This window comes from Pavona decussata, unplaced genomic scaffold, assembly GCF_977016875.1.
Source record: "Pavona decussata unplaced genomic scaffold, jaPavDecu1.1 SCAFFOLD_51, whole genome shotgun sequence".
NCBI lineage: Eukaryota > Metazoa > Cnidaria > Anthozoa > Scleractinia > Agariciidae > Pavona > Pavona decussata.
In genome coordinates this window covers 5,653,229-5,677,500 of record NW_028145473.1, presented here as the reverse complement: position 1 = coordinate 5,677,500, position 24,272 = coordinate 5,653,229, and the positions used below count along the sequence as shown (strand labels likewise).

At 32.9% G+C, this 24,272-nt stretch overlaps 1 protein-coding gene across 1 annotated transcript in view; it reads left to right on the top strand.

Moving 5' to 3' along the window:
- The window catches only part of LOC146481233 (acyl-CoA dehydrogenase family member 11-like), a 47,191-nt gene that overhangs the window by 14,581 nt on the left and 8,338 nt on the right, over positions 1–24,272 (top strand). The window contains exons 8-13 of the mRNA XM_085108908.1: positions 566–711; positions 1,358–1,470; positions 2,376–2,511; positions 4,064–4,132; positions 4,450–4,588; positions 5,719–5,826. Coding sequence (XP_084965034.1) covers positions 566–711; positions 1,358–1,470; positions 2,376–2,511; positions 4,064–4,132; positions 4,450–4,588; positions 5,719–5,826 — 711 coding nt within the window. The remainder of the gene's footprint in view (positions 1–565; positions 712–1,357; positions 1,471–2,375; positions 2,512–4,063; positions 4,133–4,449; positions 4,589–5,718; positions 5,827–24,272) is intronic.

Here is a 24,272-nt window from a genome sequence, read left to right as displayed (position 1 = left end):
GACTTGTCTCATTTTGTCCCTTAAGTCAGTTTGCAAGTAGCCATACACTGTCATTACTATAAAACCTGTAAATACATGTAAGGTGAACGTTTTTAACCTGCCATGTTCATCCTGTCTAAGGGAAACGGTTCCATAAATTTTCATGTTAATTCCACTTTTCCATAATTCCAATTCTATGCCTTGAATGATGCTAAGTTTTTCTTCATGATTTTAAGTGAAGTATGTTGCATGTTGCCTTCTAAAATTCCCTCAAAGCTCAAATAGGTCAAAATGGTATTTACTCTATTTCAAAACCAATAATAATAACAATCTTTATACAGGGAGCCCACATCACGAAAGTGATATTCATTGGGGCCCTGTAAATTTTGATCGTCTAAAGTTGGGGTGCTACCAATTTGCCAGAGTGAATATAATTACAATTTTACCATTAATTCAAGAAGTCCCTTATTAAAAGTATCTCCTGCCCCAATCAATTTTAAATTAACTCTGACTGGCAATTACCCTCCTAAGCAGTCCGAAAATGTGGTAAGAACAACTGTCAGACAGTACCTTCTTGCTTTTGTAGGAAGTTCAATCCCTGGTATTCCATCGGAAAAGGAGTTTGTTTCCACTTACTGCAAAGAGCGTGGACTGATCAATCATACATCAATTCGTCGCCACTGGAACTTCTATCTTGCTCTGTCGTTTTTTAGATGTGCAGCTATAGCTCAGGTTTAGTATATACATTTGGTCACATTCTTAATAAGGAACTTAAGCAACAATGACAGCGACGGCAATGAGAATTCCACAAAACAAAAGGTTTAACAAGAATAATCAATTGCTCTGCACTTTCATGCATTTTATATTCTGGTACATTTCTAAGTCGCCCTGTGCAAAACAATAACTTATAAATGGCCAAACTCGATGTTATGTGGAGAGCATGAGCACCCGATCATTGTTTTTTATTTTCTTTCTTAATTTGAACGTTCGCCGTCCCTACCAATTTAGTTCCAGGATTGTTGGGCAACATTTTACAATTTGAAGTAGTTGGAATAACCGTGACGTAGTTGAAGTAGCGTGGAGTTACATTTTTATTATCTTACTACATGAGCTGCTTGTTCAGGCCACAAAATGGTGCCTGTGGCGCCCTAATTACAAATGATGTTGTTATAAAAGTAAGTGATTGGCCAATGAGCCGTGCTTCATAAGGCCAATGGTTTCTCTTATGGCTTCCTCGCCACCTTCTCTCAAGTTAATTCTTTTCTCTTCAAATTTTTGTAACTTGTGTTTGGTGAAATAATTGAGAATTGCATTTTTAATGAGTTACTTTTACATACAAGGGAGTGTAGTTTGCAGTGAGTACATGATTGGTTTCCAGGGTATCTATGCACGAGCCTTGCAGGGTAATGCTAGTGCTAAGAATGCTGCCTCATTTGGAAGTGTTGTGGAGCCACTGGCTGAAGCAGGATTGAGTCTGACCCTGCAAGATGGGTAAGGGTGTAATTCACAGTTGATCGTGTGATGATTGTTAACCATTTTCTTTTACCACGAAGATCATTTGATCTTGGTTTGTTGAAGATGAACACTCAAATCAATTAGCTGACAGACTCCATTGATCATTGCTAATTATTCATCAACACAATCATACGTAAATTGTTGCAATCACCTTCACGAAATTACTACCTATTAATTGATGTATAAGCTGAAGCTGTCAGCTCCAAACCACATGTACGTTGTATTTTTGAAGTTGTTTAATACCACGTCTGGTATAGTCTTAACAATAGATGGTCAAGAGTGTCAATCAACTTCTAGTGGGTGGCAAATGGGAGATTGTGTAATTCAAAGCGGAAAAAAGACCACTAGAGTAAGCAGCTCCAGTAATCCACTCCAGTAGCCTGCAGACTGATATTATTGTTAGCAATTAATGTGAACAGACAACAGTTAACAGACATGGGCAACTTTCCTTAGTTTCTGACTGGCTATTTTTCATGTGCAGCTGGTTTCCTCAAAGGGTAATAACAGCCCATTGCATTGAAGCAAAGACATGCAAAAATTACAGAGAGATTTAGGGCTCGACGTTTCGGAGTCATCTTGACTCCACTATCAAGATAAAATCAGTTTATGAATGCGGATATTTAAATAGGCTAGAGCTGCCGGATTAGCTTTGCTAATTGAAAATATGCTAATTGATTAAAGATTAAAAGGAATAAACATGTGCAGAACACCTACGAATAGGCCAGTGATTTTGAAGTCCACTTTTGTTAAAAGAAATGTGAATTTGAGACCACTCAGTTTTGACTTCCCTTGTACTGCTGAGTGTTCAAACAGGGACAAACTGTAGAGTTCTAGTTACATATTAAGTCAGTGGATTTTTATATTCTTCTGCTTTATCATAGGGAAAGCTTGATAAGTGACAGCATTCCATCAAGTCAATCTGACAGTGTTTCCATCTTCCAACCATCTGTAAAAGCTCTGAAACTGTGCAACAAAATGAAAGCCTTTATGGAAAAACACGTGTACCCTGCTGAAAAAGTTAGTACATGTCAAAAGTAACATATCTGCTAACGTTCATGACTACTTAAATTATTTAAGCAAAGTCTTAGCCATCGAAAACTGAGCTAAATTTAACTCCATAAGTCACATCAATATGGTCAACGTTGTTTTATTAGAACTTGGATTTTACCAGCAAATCTTGATTAGTGGTCTAACAAGTATGGCTAACCACGCGGCTTTACTTAAAATTGGGTTAACTATAGATTTCGTCATAACCTCTCGGTATGTTTGAAAGGTTCAGGTACACGTTGTTCTTAACGTTTTAAGGCTTCATCTGGCATGTAGTTACAGGCAATGTCGCAAATACCTAAAAATAACAGTTAGAATGACTTACAGTACAGCTTGCCCTTCGGACTGACTAGTTTTTCACTAGTTTCAACCGTTTTCTTTACTTTTTAAATTTGTGTCAGTGTTTTCAATACTTTTCTTGATACCCTTGATTGGTTGTGCTTGAGACAACGTCAAGTACACATGCCCTTGCGTATGGGACATCTTTGCCAATGTTGTCAACAGACACTGCCACGAGAGGCAAAGTTTCCTCAATGGTTTGCATCTCATTAAACTCATTTGCACCAACACGGCCGGAAGCCATTACCTCAAGAATAAAATAAAATTTATCTAGTCATCCGCCACATACTACTATGGTCTCGACTATTTACTACTTGAATTTTGTTCATAGTTACGACCATTTCATAACGGTTTCAACCATTTCTTTAAAGTTTGCAAGTGGTTTTAATGATGTAATTGATTTTTGTAATACCTTAAAGCTTTTTCTTAAATTTTGTCAATATTTTCAGTAGTTTTCTTGAAATTTGTCAAAACCTTGAACCATTTCCTTGACTTTTGTCTATGGTTTCAATGCTTTTCTTGAATTTGGTTTATGGTTTTAACCGTTTCCTTTACTTTCCCAATGATTTAAACCGTTTTCTTTGTTTTTGTTGATGAAACTTTGAAACTTGTCAATAGCTTGCTTAACTTTTGTCTATGTTTTCAATGGTGTTCTTGACTTTTCAATGGTTTCTATCATTTTCTCGAGTTTTGTCAATTGTTTAAACCTTGTTTTTACTTTTGTCAATGGTTGCAACCGTTACATTTAGTGTTGTGAATGGTTTCAAGCGTTTTCTTGGGTTTTGTCATTTGTTTCAACCATATTCTTAACTTTTGTTAATGGTTTCCACTGTTTTATTTATTTTTGGTAATGGTTTCAACCATTTTCTTGACGTTTTCAATGGTCTTACAGTTTTCTTTAATTATAGCCATAGAATGGTTTATATCGTTAAATTAAATTTGTGAATGGTTCCAACCTTTTTCTTGACTTTTGTCAATGGTTTTAACCGTTTTGTTGACTTTTGTCAATTGGTTCAGCCGCTTTCTTGGGTTATTTCAACGGTTTTAACCATTTTCTTCAATTCTGATAAGTGTCAACCACCTTGTAACTGCTAACCTTCCCCGTCCTACTACTGTTTAAATCTACTACAACTGCACTAATACTCAACTACCACTACCTTGAAATATTAACATTGTTTATCAGGCTTACTATCAGCATGTTACCAATCCTGCGACACAATGGACCGTTCCTCCGTTCTTAGAGGATTTAATGGTGAGCTTACATTTATTTTTTATTTATTGAATAACTTTCACTTTTGTCTGTAGGTAAAATCTGCTGAGTCTGTTATGTTGTTGCTCAGTTGTACATCACGCAATCTGGTAGTTAGAAAATCACTAACAGCTCTTTTCATTTAACTTTAAACGATTAATATTCGCAGCAGGGCAAGAAATGTGGGTGTATTATTCTACTGAACTTGCGGAACGCCTGCCATTGCTTTGAAACTGCACAGAAACATCCCACAGAAAATGGTTTCAATTTCCTGCATGGAAGTCAATTATTAAGATGTAATGTTTAATCACATTATCTAGAAAAAAGCTCGATCAGAAGGATTGTGGAACCTGTTTCTTCCAAGTGAATCAGGTCTGAGTCAGTTGGATTATGCTTTTTTAGCTGAGATTACTGGCAGATGCTCTTTTGCTCCAGATGTGTTTAACTGCGGTGCTCCAGGTACGTCAAGAAGTAATATATCAAACACGAGAAGGTGTGTTCCATCTGATATTCAAACACTGAGAAGTAGGTTGAAAAAACGAGGCATACCCGAGTTTTTTAAACGACTTTGAGGTGTTTGTATATCCGATGAAAAACATTTTCGAGTGTTTGATATTACTTCTCAAATGATCAATAATTCTTGTAGAAATTCAAGGCTTAAGTTGGCAAAAATTTTATGGTATCCAAACCACGGTTACAGTAGTGATTTTCTTTGTTTTCTCTTGATGAATTATTAATGAGTTTGAGAAGTTAGATTGAAGGTATGTTCTTTCCATGGTAGAAACCTTACACAGGATAGTAGTGACACCCAAAAGGATTTTAATAGGGTGCTGTAAAAATTCCTGTTTAAAATCCTTCACTTCCTGATCCTGGGTACCCCTCCACCTCTCACCCACCCCTGTTCGTAACGTCAACAGCATTCAAGCTGTGACAAAAACTGATGGTGATGATGTCAGAATCACGTCATTGATCTTGCACAGCCACCATCTTGAATCCGCCGTCTTGGATTTGTTTATTTCGTCAGAACCTCAGAAAACCATCCAAACTGTCTCAGAGATAATCAAAATCAATAAGAAATGCTAAAATGGTACTACAATGAAGATATAAAACTAACAACTACACATTTAAATTTTTTTCCAAAATGATTAAAAAAGCGGTTAAATTAAAAAAAATATGGCCGTCATAATCTTGTTGCCATGGAAACATCAAGTCAAGTGAACAATTAGGTATGATAGTAAATTGTTGGCAGGTAAATTTTAGGAAAAGGCTCAAACGTTATGTGTGTTCAAAGTCAGTACTTAGTGTATTTCTATTTCAAGGCGAATTTCGAGTTACATCTTGTTGACAATTATGGAAAGTGCCTTGAGGCTTTATATACACATTGGAATGTACTAGATGCATTTATGAAATGCCCTTTATTGAAGATCTAAAGCCAAAGACCACTGCTATGGATTCCAATTCCGTTTGTGTTTAGCTATCCCCAAAGCAACAATAATTGTACAATAATTTGAACTAGACAATGATGCCATAAAGACATAGAAAGGTTGTCCTCTCTGCTTGCATGATTTCTGATGTTTTTTTAATTGCAGACACCGGTAATATGGAGGTTCTTCACTTATATGGAACAGCAGAGCAAAAGAGACAGTGGCTTGAACCTCTTCTCAGAGCTGAAATTAGGTCCGCATTTTGTATGACAGGTAATGCCAATTAAAGTAGCTTGAAACCGCTGTGTCAATATTCCAGAGATTTAGTGGTATGTTGAAGTTGTAAGGTGTCATCCTGCGTCTATCTTGTGATGTTACAAGTGGAAAATTTATGCAGTTGCAAAAATAGTAAACATTCAGGCTGGAATGGGTTTGAACTAAAGACCTCTGTGTTAACCTCTACAGTGCCGGTACAGTACCCTACCAATTGAGCCCTCAAGCCAAGTAGGAGCTGGTCATTTTGTGAGTTCATAATATACCCGTAGAGGATTACAATCTCGCAAACAAAATGCCAAGCTCAGAGTTGGCTTGAGAGCTCAGTTGATTGAATCCTGCACCAGTATCAAGGTGCCATACGTTTCTCAGTCCCGTTCTAGGCATTCTTTTCGCAACTGCTTAAAGTGCCTAAGAAGCGAAAATTGTTTTTGTGTAGTTATAAAATTTCCGCTTTAAAATATATGATTCCTTGAAGTTTTAGAGTGCTGGGGTAACAATTGCGGATTTTACGAACGCTCAAAGTTGGGATATTTTTCTCTCAAAAATGGTCAGAGGACTGGGTCGAGTTTTATGCTGAATTCCAAGTTGTGACGTCACCTTTGTCCCAAAAGGTTGTTTACTCTCATTCTGTTCGTGCCGCCAAAGAGGATTGTAGAAAGAGAAAAGCATGTTTAGCGATTCTGTGCACGATCGATCCTGGCAACTCTCTTTGTTGCGGACCCCAACAACGCAATATCGCCCTCGCTGTCGCTTATCTTTCTTCTCTTCCGCCATGATGAGTTGCAATTCTTGGCACCAACGTGACATCAGCGGTTATTGTCACCTGGCATTTTGGCCGCGCGATTGGAATACTATTTTTGAGGGCAAAATAGCCCAACTTTGAGCGCTCACAAAATCGGCAATTTTTACCCCAGCAGTCTCAAACTTTGAAATCGCGTGTTTGAAAGGGTAAATTTTATAACTACCTAAAGACAATTTTCGCTTCTAGAGTAGTATAGGATATGATGGTATAGGCGCATTTTCCAAAATTGTGCTAAGAAATTGCGCTGAAATTTAGACTTATTTATAAGCAAAAACATGATCGCCAAAGACTTGTAAATAGCAAAAGTATTGCATTTTAGACTTATTTACAAGCGAAAACATGGACACCGCAAACCTGCAAATAGCAAAAGTATTGCATTTTAAAGCAAATAATTTCCCGAGGTCAAATCAAAAAGGCTTAAAGAGAAACCGCTTATATATAGTATATTGAATGAGTGAATATAATATATTTATTTTAAAAAACCACTTAGTTAATCGTTTAAATTCTTTTATGAGATGTATAAATGATGTTAAAAAAGAATTTATTGAAGATGTGAAAGAGATATCAGGGGAAGATATTACTGAAAGCATGGAATCTTATAAAGAATTTAAACAAATTAAAAAAAAAATTAAAAACTATTGGCATCATAATGAATTGATGCTTGATTATGACTATATTTTGCTTTGTTTATATAATCGGAAATTGATTGAAAAAATGTTTGAATGTGTGAATTGTAAAAAAATACAATTAGTTGAATGTAAAAAAGATAAATATATTGAAAATAGAGATAATGGAATATATAGGATATTTAAAAATTACAAAAATGATTATTTTCCAGTTTGTCATCATTGTGTTAATGATGGTAAAAGTTTTGTCACAAAATTAAACAAATATTTTTTCCCAGTAAATACAATATCGTATGATAAATTTAAAAAAATACATTTTAATAGAAAAGAGGCAAAGCATTTTAGAAGAAACTATTATGTTCCAATTAGTGATGAAGAAGATAGTCGTTATGATGTTTTATCAAATTTAGGTATTTGAAATAATGTTTTATGGAAAAATCCTTAAGATTAATTAAGGATTCTTAAATGAAAAATTTATTCTTTACTGTCAATAGCTTGTCTCTTCGACGTGAATTTGTTTCTTACGCGTAAGAAAAAAAGTAACGTCATTATCCAAATACTGTTTCACTTTCTCGGAAATGATGTAATGCAGTGGGACTTTCCCACTTGCGCCTAAACTTAGCCTATTGTGTTCAAGGTTATGAGACAGTCATATGATTCTCTTAACCAATCACAATCAAACAAGTAAACTTTATGAGTAAACTTTATCAGCAAAGTTTACTTTTACTGACGATCTTTACTGAGAAAGTTTGTGCAAAAATATGAGTTTGAGTTTGAAAATGTTTAATATTTAAACAGTTTCACATTTTGCATGACAAAGGATATTTTTGTTATGGAGTTTCTTACACGTATTAAACAATATCGTGTACAATTATATATTGTATAGTAGAATGAATTGTGATTCAGAAATACACGAAGGTTTCAGGGATTTTGGAGAGTCTTGTCCTTTCTGTCATGAGCAGTTTGAAAATCGTAAGTTGAACGAACGCGAAAAATGTTGTTGTGATAATGCTTATATAATTCTTGATAGAGGTTATTCAGTTTGTAAAAATTGCGGGCAAGTTGCTGGCTATAAAGTAGTAAACGAATATGTTAATTTCCGAGAGAATCTTTATCGCTTTCGTAAAAAGAGCGTTTACAATCGAAAATATCATCTTGAAAATATAATCGATGATTTATTGGCAGCATCGGTGATATGTGTTAATTATCAACAGAGGGCAAAAATACATCGTATTTTCGTCGAAATAAATAAAATTCTTCCCCATATTAATGGGAAAAGGAAACGTATTATCAGTATAAAATTTTTATTAGAACAAATTTTAAGCGCCATGGGATTAGAACACAGTCCGCTTGTTTGTATTAAGAGTGACCGAACATTGGCTAGTTATAAAAAATATTGGAATAGTGTATTGGATTTGATTGGTGGTGAAATAGGTCAGTGAAATAACTTATCATACATCCTTGCTTGTTTATCAACAATCGGTGTGTTGTCTAAAATATAATCATCAGCATGTTTTAGTTTTTTCAGGAGATCATCATCAAATTCACCACTTCCAAGGATTTCTTTTATAGATATTAACAAGTGCCCATATCTTTGAAAGGCGTAATGACATTGATATGTTTTAATGTCAAGATTTTTATGCTTCAAATATATTTGAATAAAAAGTGAAACAGCAGTAGCCGCAACAAGAGATATGCCTGAAGTGGGTAAACTACTGGATATACCACCAGCAGCAATAATTGCAGAACTGATGTTACCGATTAATTTCCATTTTCTATAGGATTTATAAGCTTTTTTGTAAATCCACATTTTTTTGTGATATGTTTTGTAATAAGATTTCAATTCATCAACTTGGTCAGATGATAATGTGTTGCTGACGTGGTTGAACTCTGTTGCATCAATCATAGTCTTTTATAATTATTGTCCATACAAAATTTTATGATTTTTTAAGAGCTTCATTAATCGTGCTGATTATTAACGGTTTTACTTTAGTACGCATCATATTCTCCAATAGTCCTTTGATGTCAGAATCCAATTGCACCAAAGATTGTCTTATACTATTGTCAATCAGTGGTTTGATAGTATCCTCTGTGTGGCTCTGGAGTTGACTCAGAGATATTGCATGATTTGGTTGTGTTCCATCTTTGATAATCAGATGACGGTCTTCTGTGTCAAGGTGACCATCATCATTGACGTGAATTGGTTCTTTCCATATGATATCTTGCTGCATTTCATGTCTGACTGTATATTCAAACTTATTTCCGTTTTCATCTTCTACATATGGCATTGTATATGATATTATTATATTAATATTGCTTTGTGATAAATAGTAAAATAGATGTTTCTTAATTTTGCACATTGCAGTGAAACAATAGTATCGAATAATCTATTTACAGTTATCCATACTGTGTTAGCATCTTGAAAATCAAAGTTATAATTTATTTTTTGATTACTTAGAAGTGTTATAATAATTGTATCTGTGACTCTTTCATAAGTTCTTCTCATAAGTCTTATATCTGTGATCCATATTTTTTTATCGAATCTGAGATAAGCGCCTTTTGTGACGAAATAACCATTTTGTATAACATCTCCGAAAATCCGAACTGGTCCATTTTTTTTCTGTAGAAATTGTAAATTTACAGCTTCTTTATCATCTGTAGGATCAGCCAAATTTACGATTCTATTATTATTCATATTAATATCAGCGTACATCTCATTTTTCAACCCATCATAAACCCTTGGATCAACACTGTCACTCCAACCTTTGATACCGTAAATAACCAAGTATCCTTCTGGGTTCTGGACTACAGCTGTACCATGAATTTGCAATGTTATACGATCAGGTGTGTTTTTGCTGTTGTTATTTATCTGAACAAGAAGTTTGCCGTACGTGTCGAATGCTCGGTAGACTTGTTTGTGAATATAGACAGTTGTTCCAACAGTAAACAATGATACATTGGTGGATTCAGGGAAATAATACTCGAATATCATTGTGAACGTACCAATGGGTAATGGATAAATGTTGAATGAGATACCACTTCGATAATCATTAGACCCAGAGTCCTTAGTCATTGTGATAGCATATGCTTTCTTATTTTGGTGAGCTGATTCTCTGAAATTGTTTTCAAACCCATTTACCCTGATATTATATTCTGAAGCTGATTCATCTGTGTCATACAGGTATTTGAATTCGTTTGTTTTGTGACTGCTAATCAAATGTGATTCAGCAAGTTTATCTTCAAAATACTTTTTATTTACACCGTCTTTATCATTGGTTGGCTCTTTAACATTTATCAAATTATGATTATCCAAATTTAAATCAGCAGTCATTGAATTGGTCCCATCTATTCTCAGGGTGGTGTTCAAATTGGTATTAACTAAAGTTGAAACAGTATTGATAACATAGGTATCTCGATTGTCAACATAGTTTTTATCAGCTTTGAGATTCAGCTCGGACACCTGAGCATAACCAGTTAAATCAGGTGATGGTATTTTTTTAACAGAATCATCAACGTACTTTTTATTTGCTGCTTGATTGTCATTATCAGGTTCTAAAACATTAATATCAAAAAATGTTTTCCGTCCGGTGATATGTTGTTCTGTTGATGTGACCATTATTTCGCTTTTAGCTCGTCCACCATGACCATCAAAGTTTTTCAAATCTGGTATATTAAGATGAATGTTTTGATAAGACTGATGCTCAGTCATTAATCGAACATCATTAGAGCTACCAGCGCCGTCTGGTATATCTTGTAGATAGATACTATTGGTATGAACGCTGCCAGTATTGCTGTAAATTACTGCTTTATTAGCTCGCACATCACCAGGAGCATTATCCAACAATTGTATTTGGCTCTTTGTGACAACATCATTGGGATCAGCTCCTTGTTTAACATTAACAAGTTTTTTGTTTTGTAAGTCATAATCACCATTATCTGTTAGTATAAAACCAACGCCTGGAGGTCCTTGAGGACCTTGTTGTCCTATTGATCCAGAACCTGTTGTAGAAGTTGTTTCATCATTGAAAATTCCCATTATACTAATTGTTTAGACTGTTCCGTAAAAGTTTCTTTTTACAACTTTCATAGGTTTGTCCACATAGAGAAAAGAATATGGTTCTTTAGTTGATTTTATATATTTATCCTTATCAACACCTAACTCACGAGATATAAGGTTTCTTTCATTGCTGCTTGGAAAGTCATATACACAAAAATGTGAGCAGTTCAAACGAATGTCCTTTGGAGTTTTGTAAAATGATTGACTAAGGTAAATAACAGAACAGTTTTTATGCCTACCACCAATAAAATATTCAATTAATGGTTTTTGGTTTTTATCACAAATAAAGTCATCGAATATGACAATCTTTTGTGATTCATCATCCATCAAATTCTCAACTGGAACTATCTGATCATTGCTATAAACTATCACATCATAACCAACACTATTTGATATATCATTTAGCTTTTGAATCATATCTTTATACTTTGCTTGTTCTAGATTTTTTGCATAAAGATGTATCTGATCATAGTAGAGTAATGGTTTCATAAGCATGTGATAAAGAAGGTTAGTTTTACCCGAACCAGTATTACCACAGATAAGCATTTGAAATGTATCATTTGGCATGAATCCATAAAGCCGTTTGAAATTATTGTTTTCATTTTCATTGTCATAGTTTGGTATATCCATTATACTATTTTATTAGACAATATTAATATGGATTTGTATATGATTTCTGAAAGATAAGTTGAGATAAGTTGAGATAAGTTGAGATAAGTTGAGATAAGTTTATGTAAGCGAATAGTATAATGGACTTACAAAGATTAAAACAAATATCTGAAGCCAAGATTAAGGCTGGAATTTTAACTAAAGAGGTAAGAGACACGTTGAAGGAATACAAGCATAATAAACAAGATTTACAACAGGGTTTATCAGAAACGTTCAAACCAATAATTAAAGCTCAGGAAGAGACAAAACAAACAATTGATGCCAAACAAGACAAATTGATCAAGCAGCTGCAGGAAAACCAAAAAGCTATAACATCAGGACTGGAGAACATTGAGATGTCGGCAATTCAACCACCACAACCAAAACAACCACAACAAGCAACAAAAATGCAAATCGGTTACAAACCAGAAATGATGACGTCTGGTTTCAAATCGAATTTAGACGAAGGATTTACTTCTGATGAGATTAAAATTTTAAAGAAATATGATCTAGTTCCACCTAGTTCATTGTTGGAAAAAATGAAAAAGGGTGATGAAGATTTCGAAACTTATTATGAATTAATCGGTGAAGACTTGAAGGATCTAGGTCGACAAAAAGGTCGTTTATCAAGAACAAAAAAATTGAAACAAAAAAATCAAGATGAAATCGAGATGTTAACCAAAGATATCAAAACGTTACAAAAATACAGAGATCGAATTATAATTTTACCAGAAGGTCTCAAAACCCTCAGTGGTGAAGGCTTGCATACACAACCAAAGCGGAATGCGTATAAGATAAATCAATATGGTCAGTATGGTGGTCTCATGATTGACATCCCCAAATTGATGGGACAATTACGTCTTATTGCATCAAAAGATGGACAAAAAGTGCTTGATAAGAAGGTTGATTTTGACACCATTGATCTCCTTACAAAGAGATTCAATTCAAAAAAGAAATACAGTGATATAGCCAAAATGGTTTTCAATGAATTAAACCAACTGAGTGAAATTCCAATCCATAAAACCAGTAATAAGTTCAAAAAAATAGGGTCAGGAGTTGTCTATTTCAATAATATAAATGACCTACTTGACAGAATGGAACTTCTCGGCGGATCCATTTTAGCTGGGAATAACTCCGTTAAAAATGAATTTTCACAGATTGCCCATAAATTGAATCAACTAGGTACGATTTCCAATAAACAACTCATTGAGCTGTTGAATAATTATGTATTATAATGATATATATGCAAGAACGAGAAATAAAGATATCATCCGTTAATCGTCAAAAAATAGGTAGGAGTCAGCCTGAAGACTTTTCAATCAAGTTTAATCCACCAATTTATCTTGACAGCAATATGAAACATGAACTAGCAGTTAATCGTGTGTCAATGACTTATTCATGGCATAATATCAATAATAAAAACAACAATAATAAAATCAAATACTCCAAAGATAGTGGAGCCAATTGGGAAACAATCACATTTGTTGATGGTATGTACAGTTATGATGATCTCAATAATTATATTACACAAGCCATTGAGCAAAACGATGATAAACCAGCCAATGGTGTGGCTGTCAAACTGTATTTTGTTTTATCAAGTTATCGTGTCGTTGTCGAACTTGGAAATAAATGGAGATTAGATATATCCAATTCAAAATTCGGTGATCTGATCGGTTTTGAGCCTAAAATAATAACACAGACTGAATATAGCAGCAAACTTCCAAATATAACCAATAGTATTGATGTCATAAACATAAATTGTGATCTTATAACTGACAGTATTAGCGATGGAGTATTAACAAATACATTAATAATGATTCCAACAGATAATTTAAGAAGATCATTTCCATTTACTTTTGAGCCAAAAAGAGCTTTATTCAGTCCAGTATCAAAGAATATTATATCCGAAATCAGAATAACGGTAACGGATGCATTAAACAGACCCATTGATTTAAATAATATAGATTGGTTTATGAGTTTAATTCTACGTTCAAGTTTTGTGTAATGAAATTGTATAATGAGACAAAGTGAATTCAAAAGAAGATTTGACCCAGAAATGGGTCGTTATGTTAGAAAGAATATTTACGATGAATCAATTGTTGGTGGGAATATATTTACATCAATTGCATCAAAATTATTCGGAAAAACAACCAAAGAATTAGCTAAAAAAGGAGTTAAAACAGCAGCTACAAAGGCTGTTACAAAAACTGGAGAGCATATTGGGAATAAAGCCGGAGATAAGATAGTTCAGTTATTGAGTAAAAACAACCTTCAATTTTGTCACCTACTAGTGTGTCCACTCAGCCAAAGGTAACAAAACAACTTTCTGATATGGAAATAGCAGATCGAGTGAATCAGATAATATCTGGTGGGAAAATCAGAATGAGGAAAATTGTGTAATATAATAGTATAATGAAATCATTCAGGAATCCAAAATATTTAGAACGTTATGAAGATGTCTTTTTCGAACTTGTAACACCACTGAATACTACCGCTCCAGCTAACGATGCATCTCAGAAGAAGACTGGATACAGGTTTGTGGTTGACAACACGGGTGAGGTAACACCTTTCGACTGGTATAATGCCAGAATCTCAATGACCTTCAAAGTACAAACAATGGCTAACGCTAATATTGCGGCTGATGATCACAATGGGATCGTTAATGGATCTCATTCATTCATCAACAACTTCGATGTTAAACTAAATGGTCGGAAAGTTTATGACTGTAACGATGCAAATCAAGCTGTCAATATCAAGAATCTGTTGGAATATAGCCCAGTTTATGCTCAATCAACTGCAACAAATGAATTATTTTATTTGGATACAAAACGACATGCTGAAGAAAGACCTGCTCAGGCAAATTACAATAAAGGGTTTGCTGCAAGAAAAGCACTTTTGGGTTTATCAGCAGATGTTACAACAGAAATTACTCTTAATCGTTATTCATTTTTTGAGGCACTACGAGATGAACTTCTTCCTTCAACAAAATTGGAAATAAATCTACAAATTGAATCAGATAATAATCTTATTTGACAAGCTGGGGCTGCGTGCCGTGTTATGATAATGAGGATGCAACTAGTTGTGCCAAGAATAACTTTCAATTCAGAAGGACAATCATTATACATTGATCAGTTTATGAAACCACATAAATGGACATATCTGCGTGAAAACATTGAGCGATCATTGAGTACTAGACTTCGATCTGGTATATTTACAATATCAACTGGCATCGAACGACCAAGACATGTGTTTGTGTTCATCATCAATGATGCCAATATTGGTGCACAAACGACTAATCCTTTCTTGTACAACACATTCAATGTTGCTAATGATCGAGCACTATCATCTGCTCATCTGGTTGTTGCAAATGGTGATGAATATCCTGATGTGCACTACAACCCATCAACTGATATGACACGTGTTTACCGAGATGTACTGAAGTATGTTCATGCAAACAATGAATATGGACAAGGTACACTTTTGAATTCTTCTAATTTCAAATCATTATTCGGGTTTTTATACTTTGATCTAACAAAACAAAAGACGGATATTAGAGATGGAACAACGAAACTGGTATTTCATTATGAACTATCAGGTGCCACAAATGCAAACTATTCAATTTATGCCCTTACTTTATACGAACAAAATGCTGAACTTGTACAGAAAGACGGCAAGCTTTTATTCAGATAAATATAATTTTATCTACACATATCATATATAAGATATGACTAGCTATCATTCACATGGTGTAAAATTGTCTCAAGGACAAAAACAAAAATTAGCAAAAGCATTGAGAAATAATTCAGCAATAACAATCAGATTATCACATGATGAACTAAATGGACCTGACCAACTTATGTTAACCAAAACCCAAATAAATAGATTACGAAAATCAATGGCAAATGGTACTGGTTCTGATATCAAAATATCTAAAACACAGATACGAAAAGCAGTCAAAATGGGAGGAAGCCTATGGTCATCATTATTCAGTCTTGGTGCGAGGGCACTTCCAGCTGTAACAAGTCTAGCTTCAAAAGCTGCTGGTCCACTGGCTACTGGAGCATTATCTGGTCTTGCCAGTCTTGGTGTTGATAAGATATTCGGAAAAGGACAGGTTGGTGGGTTCTTAATTCCACAAAACAAAGTTGATCAATTGATAAAGTATAAAGATTGGTTGACAAATGAACAAAAGAAACAAATCGTTAATGCAATTCATACTGGTGGACAGATTGTTATCAAACCGACAAAGAGTCAATCAGGTGGTTTCTTGGGTACATTATTGGCTTCAATTGGCGTTCCTTTATTGTTGAATGCATTGACAGGAAAAGGTTTACAAGTGGATAGAGAGAGATTGAGACGGTCTGTACCAGTTTATGTTCCAAAAAATACCAATGGTGGTTTGGTTCTTCCGGCTGATTATAGACCACCTCCATTTTATGGTACTTGGCAACAACCCATAGGCATGGGAGTAAAAAAAAAAACCTCCAAAAAAGGAAAAGGGTTACTACTGGGAAAAAACAGTCCTTTCAAAAACATTCCACTAATCGGGGATATCTTGTAGAATTTATTAATACTCCGCTTAGCAATTTTGATCTTAATAATTGGGTTAAACAGCTTGGTATCAAATATTTCAGAGGAGTTTTCAGCAAAGATAAATTACCCATGTCCATCAGAAACAATGAAGTGGGGATCATAAATCTTGATGATTATATCGGATCAGGCACACATTGGGTTGCATATCGAAATGGAAACAAATATGCTGAATATTTTGACAGCTTCGGATTACCTATGCCAAAAGAAGTGGAAAAATATCTTGCAACAAGTGGTAAACCTTTGATATATTCATCAGATGAAATTCAAGATCGAGATTCTGTATTATGTGGATATTGGTGTCTCTATTATCTGCTTGAAAGACAAAAACGAAAATCGATTCTAGAAACAATTCATAATTCCAATTTACATTTGAATACTACTGATAGTGATAATCATGAATTCATTATAAATTATTTCAAAAATATTGTGTAATATATATGTATAAATGGTAAAATCGTATTGTGTTAAACAGAAAAAACAAACTGAATGTGTTGAACCTTCTGGTTATTTCCAAACAAAAAATAATAGATTAATGTTTTTTTGTACTTGTGCAGAATGCGGGATAAAAAAAACCAAATTCGTTAAACAAAATCAGGGAAACGGAGCAGCCCGCACAAAGGGGCGGGCATAATGGATACTTTAGCATCAACTGGTACTGATATGTTGATTCAACATGGTATCCCATGGTTGGGTAAAAAGGCTGTAGAAATGGGTAGATATTACGGATCTGAAGCATTGAGAAATCCCAAGCTACAAAAGAAGGCTCTTGATTATGCTTTAGAAAAAGCTACTCCTTTTATAAAGAAGACAGGTTCTGAAATGCTTGATCAATTATCTACCAAAGTACGTCCTAATAAAAAATATGTTACTGACAGAAAGGATCTCGATGGGAGTGGTTTCGATCTTCAAAAACAACTATCCAAACTTGGAGAATTACATATGAGAACTCCTAAGGGGAAAAAATACAATTATTGTGGACCTGGCACAAAATTAGAAGAAAGATTAGCATCAAATGATCCCAATTATCGAGAACCAATAAATAAACTAGATGCTATTTGCCAACAACATGATATAGATTATGGTAATGCTAGATCATTATCCGATAAACACGCAGCTGATGATATTATGCTACAAAGAATATCTGAAATACCTTATCGTGAAAGACCTTGGGGTACAAGCTTAGCTCAAGCTGCAATAGCCACAAAGAAAAAGCTTGGACTTGGAGCTTCAAAAAACGCCAAAAGCCGTCGAGTAAAAACTGGCAAGAAACATTAGCTGATGAACTGCATAAACCCATAAAGCGTAACTTTACTCGACGGCGTGTTATTGTTAATCATGTTGATGAAATATGGGCTGCTGATCTTGTTGAAATGCAACAGTTGAGTAAATGGAACAAAGGTTATAAGTATCTTCTCATGGTTATAGATATCTTCAGTAAATACGGCTGGATTGTTCCGTTAAAAGATAAGAAAGGTGAAACTGTAACCAAAGCATTCCAACAGATTTTCAAAGAAGGGGATAAACCAGAGTATCTATGGACTGACAAAGGCTCAGAGTTCTACAACAAACATATGAAAGACTTACTCCATAAACACAACATAAAACTCTATTCAACAGAAAATGAAGAAAAATCATCAGTGGTGGAAAGATGGAATAGAACAATCAAAACCAAGATGTGGAAGCAGTTCACTGCCCAAGGCAATACAATGTACCTGGATATATTACCCATGTTGTTGAAACAGTATAATATGTCTAAACACAGTTCAATCAAAATGACACCAACAGAAGCCAGAAAAAAGAAAAATAAAGGAACTGTTTACTTCAACCTATATGGTGATATGAGGCAACCAAAATTACCTAAGTTTAAAGTAGGTGACAAGGTCAGGATATCAAAGTATAAAAGAAAGCTATTTGATAAAGGTTATACACCAAATTGGACTGAAGAAGTGTTCATTATCGACAAAATCCAATACACCAATCCGATCACTTACAAACTGAAAGATCTCAATAATGAAGAGATACAAGGCAGCTTTTATGAAGCTGAATTGTTAAAAGCAAAACAAGAGGTCTTTAGAATTGACAAAGTCATCCGGAAAGATCACAAGAAAAAACAAGCTTTAGTGAAATGGAAAGGATATAGTGACGACTTTAATTCTTGGATACCGTTGAAGAATTTAATGGTTTAAACAGAAATTAATATATCATATATCATATATCATATATCATATATGGATAATATAGATTGGAAAAAAAACTGTTCAATGAACTGGCATATTCACATAATGACACATACTACTGGAAGGGTATCATTGAAGATTTTGATGAATTAAATGATCTTGCTGACATGCCATCAAATAAAAAACCATTTTATGATCCTTATTGGAAAAATAAATTATTATACATGATTAAATATAGTAGAGATCTCGACTATAAGAAAATTTATGATAAAGTAACTGAAACAAAAAGTTCAATTTACGATACTGAAATTAATGATTATTTTGATTCTAATATGTTCTCTAAAAAATACATTTTTTTTAATGAGTATTCTGATTCTTCCATTGATTCTTCTGATGATTCATCTGATGATGAAACTGATGAAGATGAGGGATAAAATGAATTATCACCATCTTTTGAAATTTAATAACTGTAATAAAATGTGTCTTCGAATAAACTTTAAAAAATAGCTAATTTCTTTCTCCACATTTTTTTCTATGATAATTTTTATATTGATTTTTTCATTGTTTGACCACATTCACAGGTATATGTTCTTTTAGCCCATTTTTCTTCATCGCTTAATAATCTCATTCTTTTTTCTCCTGTTCTTGATGATTTGATATAATCATCCGGCATATCTTCTTTTTTCACATATTCAAATTTGTAAGAAATACCATTCTTTTTGGAAATTCCAGTTTTGCAGTGGTTAATACCTTCGCAAACCATTTTTACTATCCCTGCATTAATACCAAGATATTGTTGAATAGCATACATATTATTAAAGTATGTCACCTCATTATTACTACAATTGATGGCTTTTACAAATTTTTTATTGGTATGATTATTTGCCACAAACGAATAATCACGTTTTTTATCAGAAATTTTTATCATATTTTATAATAGTGACAATTCTTTAAACCATATAAAAATGAAATCTACATTATTATTATATGAGTGATCTTTACATCGAATTATTATACAAATGTTATGAATATAATCGCCAATCTAATTCAGAAATATTTGATAATATGTTGATATATTATAATTATAAAAATGATGGAACTATTATCGGATATATCACTGAACATCATTTAAAATATTTGAAAGAAAAGTTCATAAGTGGAGAAAATGGCTTTTTCTCAACATTGATCAAAATATGTGAATGTTTACAACCTTTGAAAAATCGAAAAATTGAATTATTAATTGAACACGTTATTGATTCTTTGAAAAATTAGGTTCTAATCTCTTCATTTTTTTCTGATTCATTTCCAGAATCAGAAAATGAATCATATTCATTTATATCTATTGGTAGTGGCTTTTCATAATAATATCTTATCGCATAATCAGAATGTTCATCATCTACTTTTATTATTTCATAATATTTTTCAAATTTAATTTTCTCATTTGTTTTTTTATTTCTGTATAAAAAATTTTCCAATTTAAAATGATTTGTTTCAAAAATAAATTTTACCATATTATCACTTTTACATGCATTTATATCAAACTTTGATAATCTAACGTTCATATCAATTTGTTCTTTTGAAAAACATTTATTTCTCATACAATTTACATGCATTGTTTGATAAAGATTTTCATCGATATAATAAAACACTATTATATCCCTCAACGCATTTCTGAAATTACCAACAAACTTTGAAAAAGATACAATTGAAAAATCTTCATTATCATATTCAAAATATTTTCTTTTTGAATAAATCAGTTTTTAACATATTACACATGTTGTTAATTCATCAATAATTTTATTTAATTTTATACTCCTTGGAATAACATTTTTCAGCATTCTTAATAGAAAAAATTCCTCGGGCTTATATTGAAAACTTTTTACTTTCATTATATATATTATATATTATATCATATTTTTTTAAAACATAAATTATTCCCATAAGCATAACTATTTATCCCATCATCTAGTATATACCTTTTATCATCAAAACATGACAATGAAACTTTGTTTAGTGAAAAACTCTTGAGGATATGCAAATCACTTCTGATCGTTTTCATGTTATGATACATTTGCTCGTTGTTGAATAATATATTTTTGTAATCCTCATGTTTGATGACTTTTTTAATCACATTTTTCGCAATACCTTTTGCAGTTTTATTGTTGGTGCCATCATCTTTGGTGTATGAATACATTTTACTACGCAAACCAATGAATTCTGTTATCGGTTTGCCAGCCGCTTCATCTTTAAACTTACCTATTACCTTTTTATTACTAGCATCATAAAATGGACTATCTGCTGGATAATCACTGTTATCAAATTTATCTTTGTCGTTCCAAAAATCTTTGTAGGAATCTTCTGTTTGAATTTCATACGTTAGAGAATCAGTGTCTGTAAATAATAATTTTGCTCTGTTTCCGTATTTGGATTTGATGTAGTTATAATGAAAATCATATATTAGTGTTTTACTTATATCTAGAATACACATCCCAACATATGCTGGTCTATTTAAGGTTAATGTCTCTTTGATCTTATGAACAGCCACAAGATTCTCGTTGAAAATTTTACTTGAAACATAGGTTGGTTTCGATGTTAATTGAACAAGTTTCTTTTCATCAGTGACTAGCCTTACATCAACTCTTTTTCTGAGGTTTTCCATTGTTTTTCCAAATACACTATTATTCATAAGTTTAAAGAAATCTTTTTCAAAACTGTTTTTGGCATTAGTTCTTTTAAGAGTGTTGAAATCTATGTATTGTTTTAGCCATGGAGATTGATCAAATTCAAGTACTCTATGAACCTTGGTTATTTTCAAACCTAGATCAAGATATAAATGCAAATTTCTGTAATGTAATACATAGTTCCGTTTTTCAGACAAAGTTGGAATTAATTTATGAACCTGACCAATGGAAATATTATACTTTTCTTTTATCGTACTACAATAATTCGACAACATATTCTCTTTTACACAAACTTGTTCTGGTGCTAATGGAAAATCATTATGAAGATCATGTAGTGAGGTAGGATAATCCAAATCAACTTCCAATATTAATCCCTTTTTTGATGAGGAATCATACTTAGCTAAGTCAAGTTCATCGATTTTATTTTGAGACATCTATTTAAAACCTCCTGTTGGAAGATATTGTGACATAGCCCAACCATATAAATTATTTGCATCAAGATACATGATATAAGAAGATGGTTCTTTTTCATCATACTCTTTCATGTAGGGATTATTTGCTTTTCCATATCGATTAGCAATGTAACTGGTACCACCTCTTAGACCTTTTTCAATAAATTGGAACATATCAATATCAGTCATAAGTTCTAATTTGATACCAGTCATTTTTAACATAGCATCCCAACTCAAACCCGGACTTGTGAAATAATGACATGGATCTAACTTATAATATTCCAAACACGTTTTCCTGAAATTTTCAAAAACATCTGCTAATAAAAGTATGTCACTGTTTAAGTAAAGATCATGATATACTCCCATATTTTCTATTTTAAAGGTTTTCCAAACTTTTTTTGCATGGTCATAATCTTCATCTGAAATATGCTCATTATTCAATTGACTAAAAAACTCTTCTTTTGATGGTAATTCAGTCATTTCAAACTTATCAAAGCTATCCATGTAATCATATGGGTATACACCTTTCTTTGTCATCAAATTGAAATATTTATCCTTTTTGAAAAATTCTCTCGTGTATTTCAAAGCATCTTTCGGAAGATTATTAACAAGATTAGCGAGTGATTGACTCATGAACTGAAAACTGTCAATAAATACCAAACTATTTCCCAACATAACAGCCATATATTTTTCCATGTTATTTGGAATTGCATTGACATTCATTTGACACTCCTCACCTTTTCCATTCACATATGTATGTTTTTTAACAATTTCACCAATCTGCTGCATTATGAAATGACTATCGTATCCTCTCAAATTATGAAAAACCACAGGTATCTTGCCAGTTAATTTAAACGACAAATTGCAATCTTGATGTGCTGAACCTCTAAACAATCCTGTAATATGACAATGGTCTCTGACTCTTATGTCTTTTTCATTATACGATTTACCACAAATATGACACTTATCAGCTTTTTGAAATTCTTCTTCATCAACATTAGTCATTTTCAATGGTTTGTTGAATTTGTATTTAACAATGTTTTTGCAGTAACGTACTTCTTCTAACATTTGTTCTAAAAATTTGTAAACAGCATTTTCACCTCTATAATATTGAACATCCTTGGTATACTTATCATCGTAACAACAAACAACTTTATACCCATATCCACAATCTGTATGCTTTTGATAGGCATCTGTAAAAGATTTATCATTATTCCGTTGGCAACCATGTATCTTCTCTGTTAAAGCTTCAAAGTCAGCATATATTACGAATGGAGCAGGTAATTGCTTGTGGTAATGGTTCTATTGTAAAATGTTGTTATCTTTACTTGGCATTTTAATAGCCTGTTCTCCATTTATTGCAATACAGTTTTTTCTATGAACATCAAGCACATCTTTCGTGCTAAAACATTGCAAACAATGCATGCAAAAATGTTTCTTATTTTCATGCTTGGTTTTGTTAAACATAAATCTATTAAAATCTTTGATGTACACAAAGTGTTTATTCTCATTTTCAGATATAAGCAATAATTCCATATGATCTTCAAACTTTTCTTTTGAGACAAATAATGGATATGGTTGCTTATTCTCATAACCAAAAACATTGATATTGATTTTATTTTGTAATTCAATTTTATTTATCACCTTGATGGATACAGGAAATTCAATTCCATCATAATTAAGATTTTCGATGAATTTTCTATCTGATTTTTTAATACGCTGTGGGTCTTTATCCATTGGACATAGATGCCTCACATGACACCATCTAAAACATTCATTGTCTTTATTCTGCAGATTAATTAATCCTTTACGAGGGTGTTGTAATTCAATTGGTAGTTTCAGATATGATGAACCCTTTGTTGGTTGATAATGTACAATATTTATATAATGATTGTTGATTGATTTAATGACCCATCCTGAACCCTCTGATATCCATTTAGCTATCTTATTCAAGATTTCTTCTGCAGCCAATTTTAGTGCTTCAGCAATTTCTGTTTGGTTGATAATTGTTTGAGCCTTACTGTTAAAATAGGCTTCCTTGGATATAAATACATCACCTGTTGTTTTCTCAAATTCTACTTTTAGAGTTTCAATAAACTTCAAACCTTTCATGGATTCTAATATGTTTTTGATATAAAATCCTAGTTTTTGTCTTGTTTTCTGTAATTGAACTAAAGGGTCTGTTTCATCTATTATATTAACCTCATATGATTCAGTAAAACCTTTTAAAGCTTTATTCACTTGCTTTATTTTAGTTCGGGGAGGTGGAACTGGCTTAATATTTTCCTCATATTCTTTAATCATTTGCTTGACATTTTTACGTGGTGCTGGAATAGGTCGCTCCATAATTTTTGAAGCAACTTTAGTGCGAGGAGCTGGAACTGGTTTGTTTAGTTCGATTAATTGT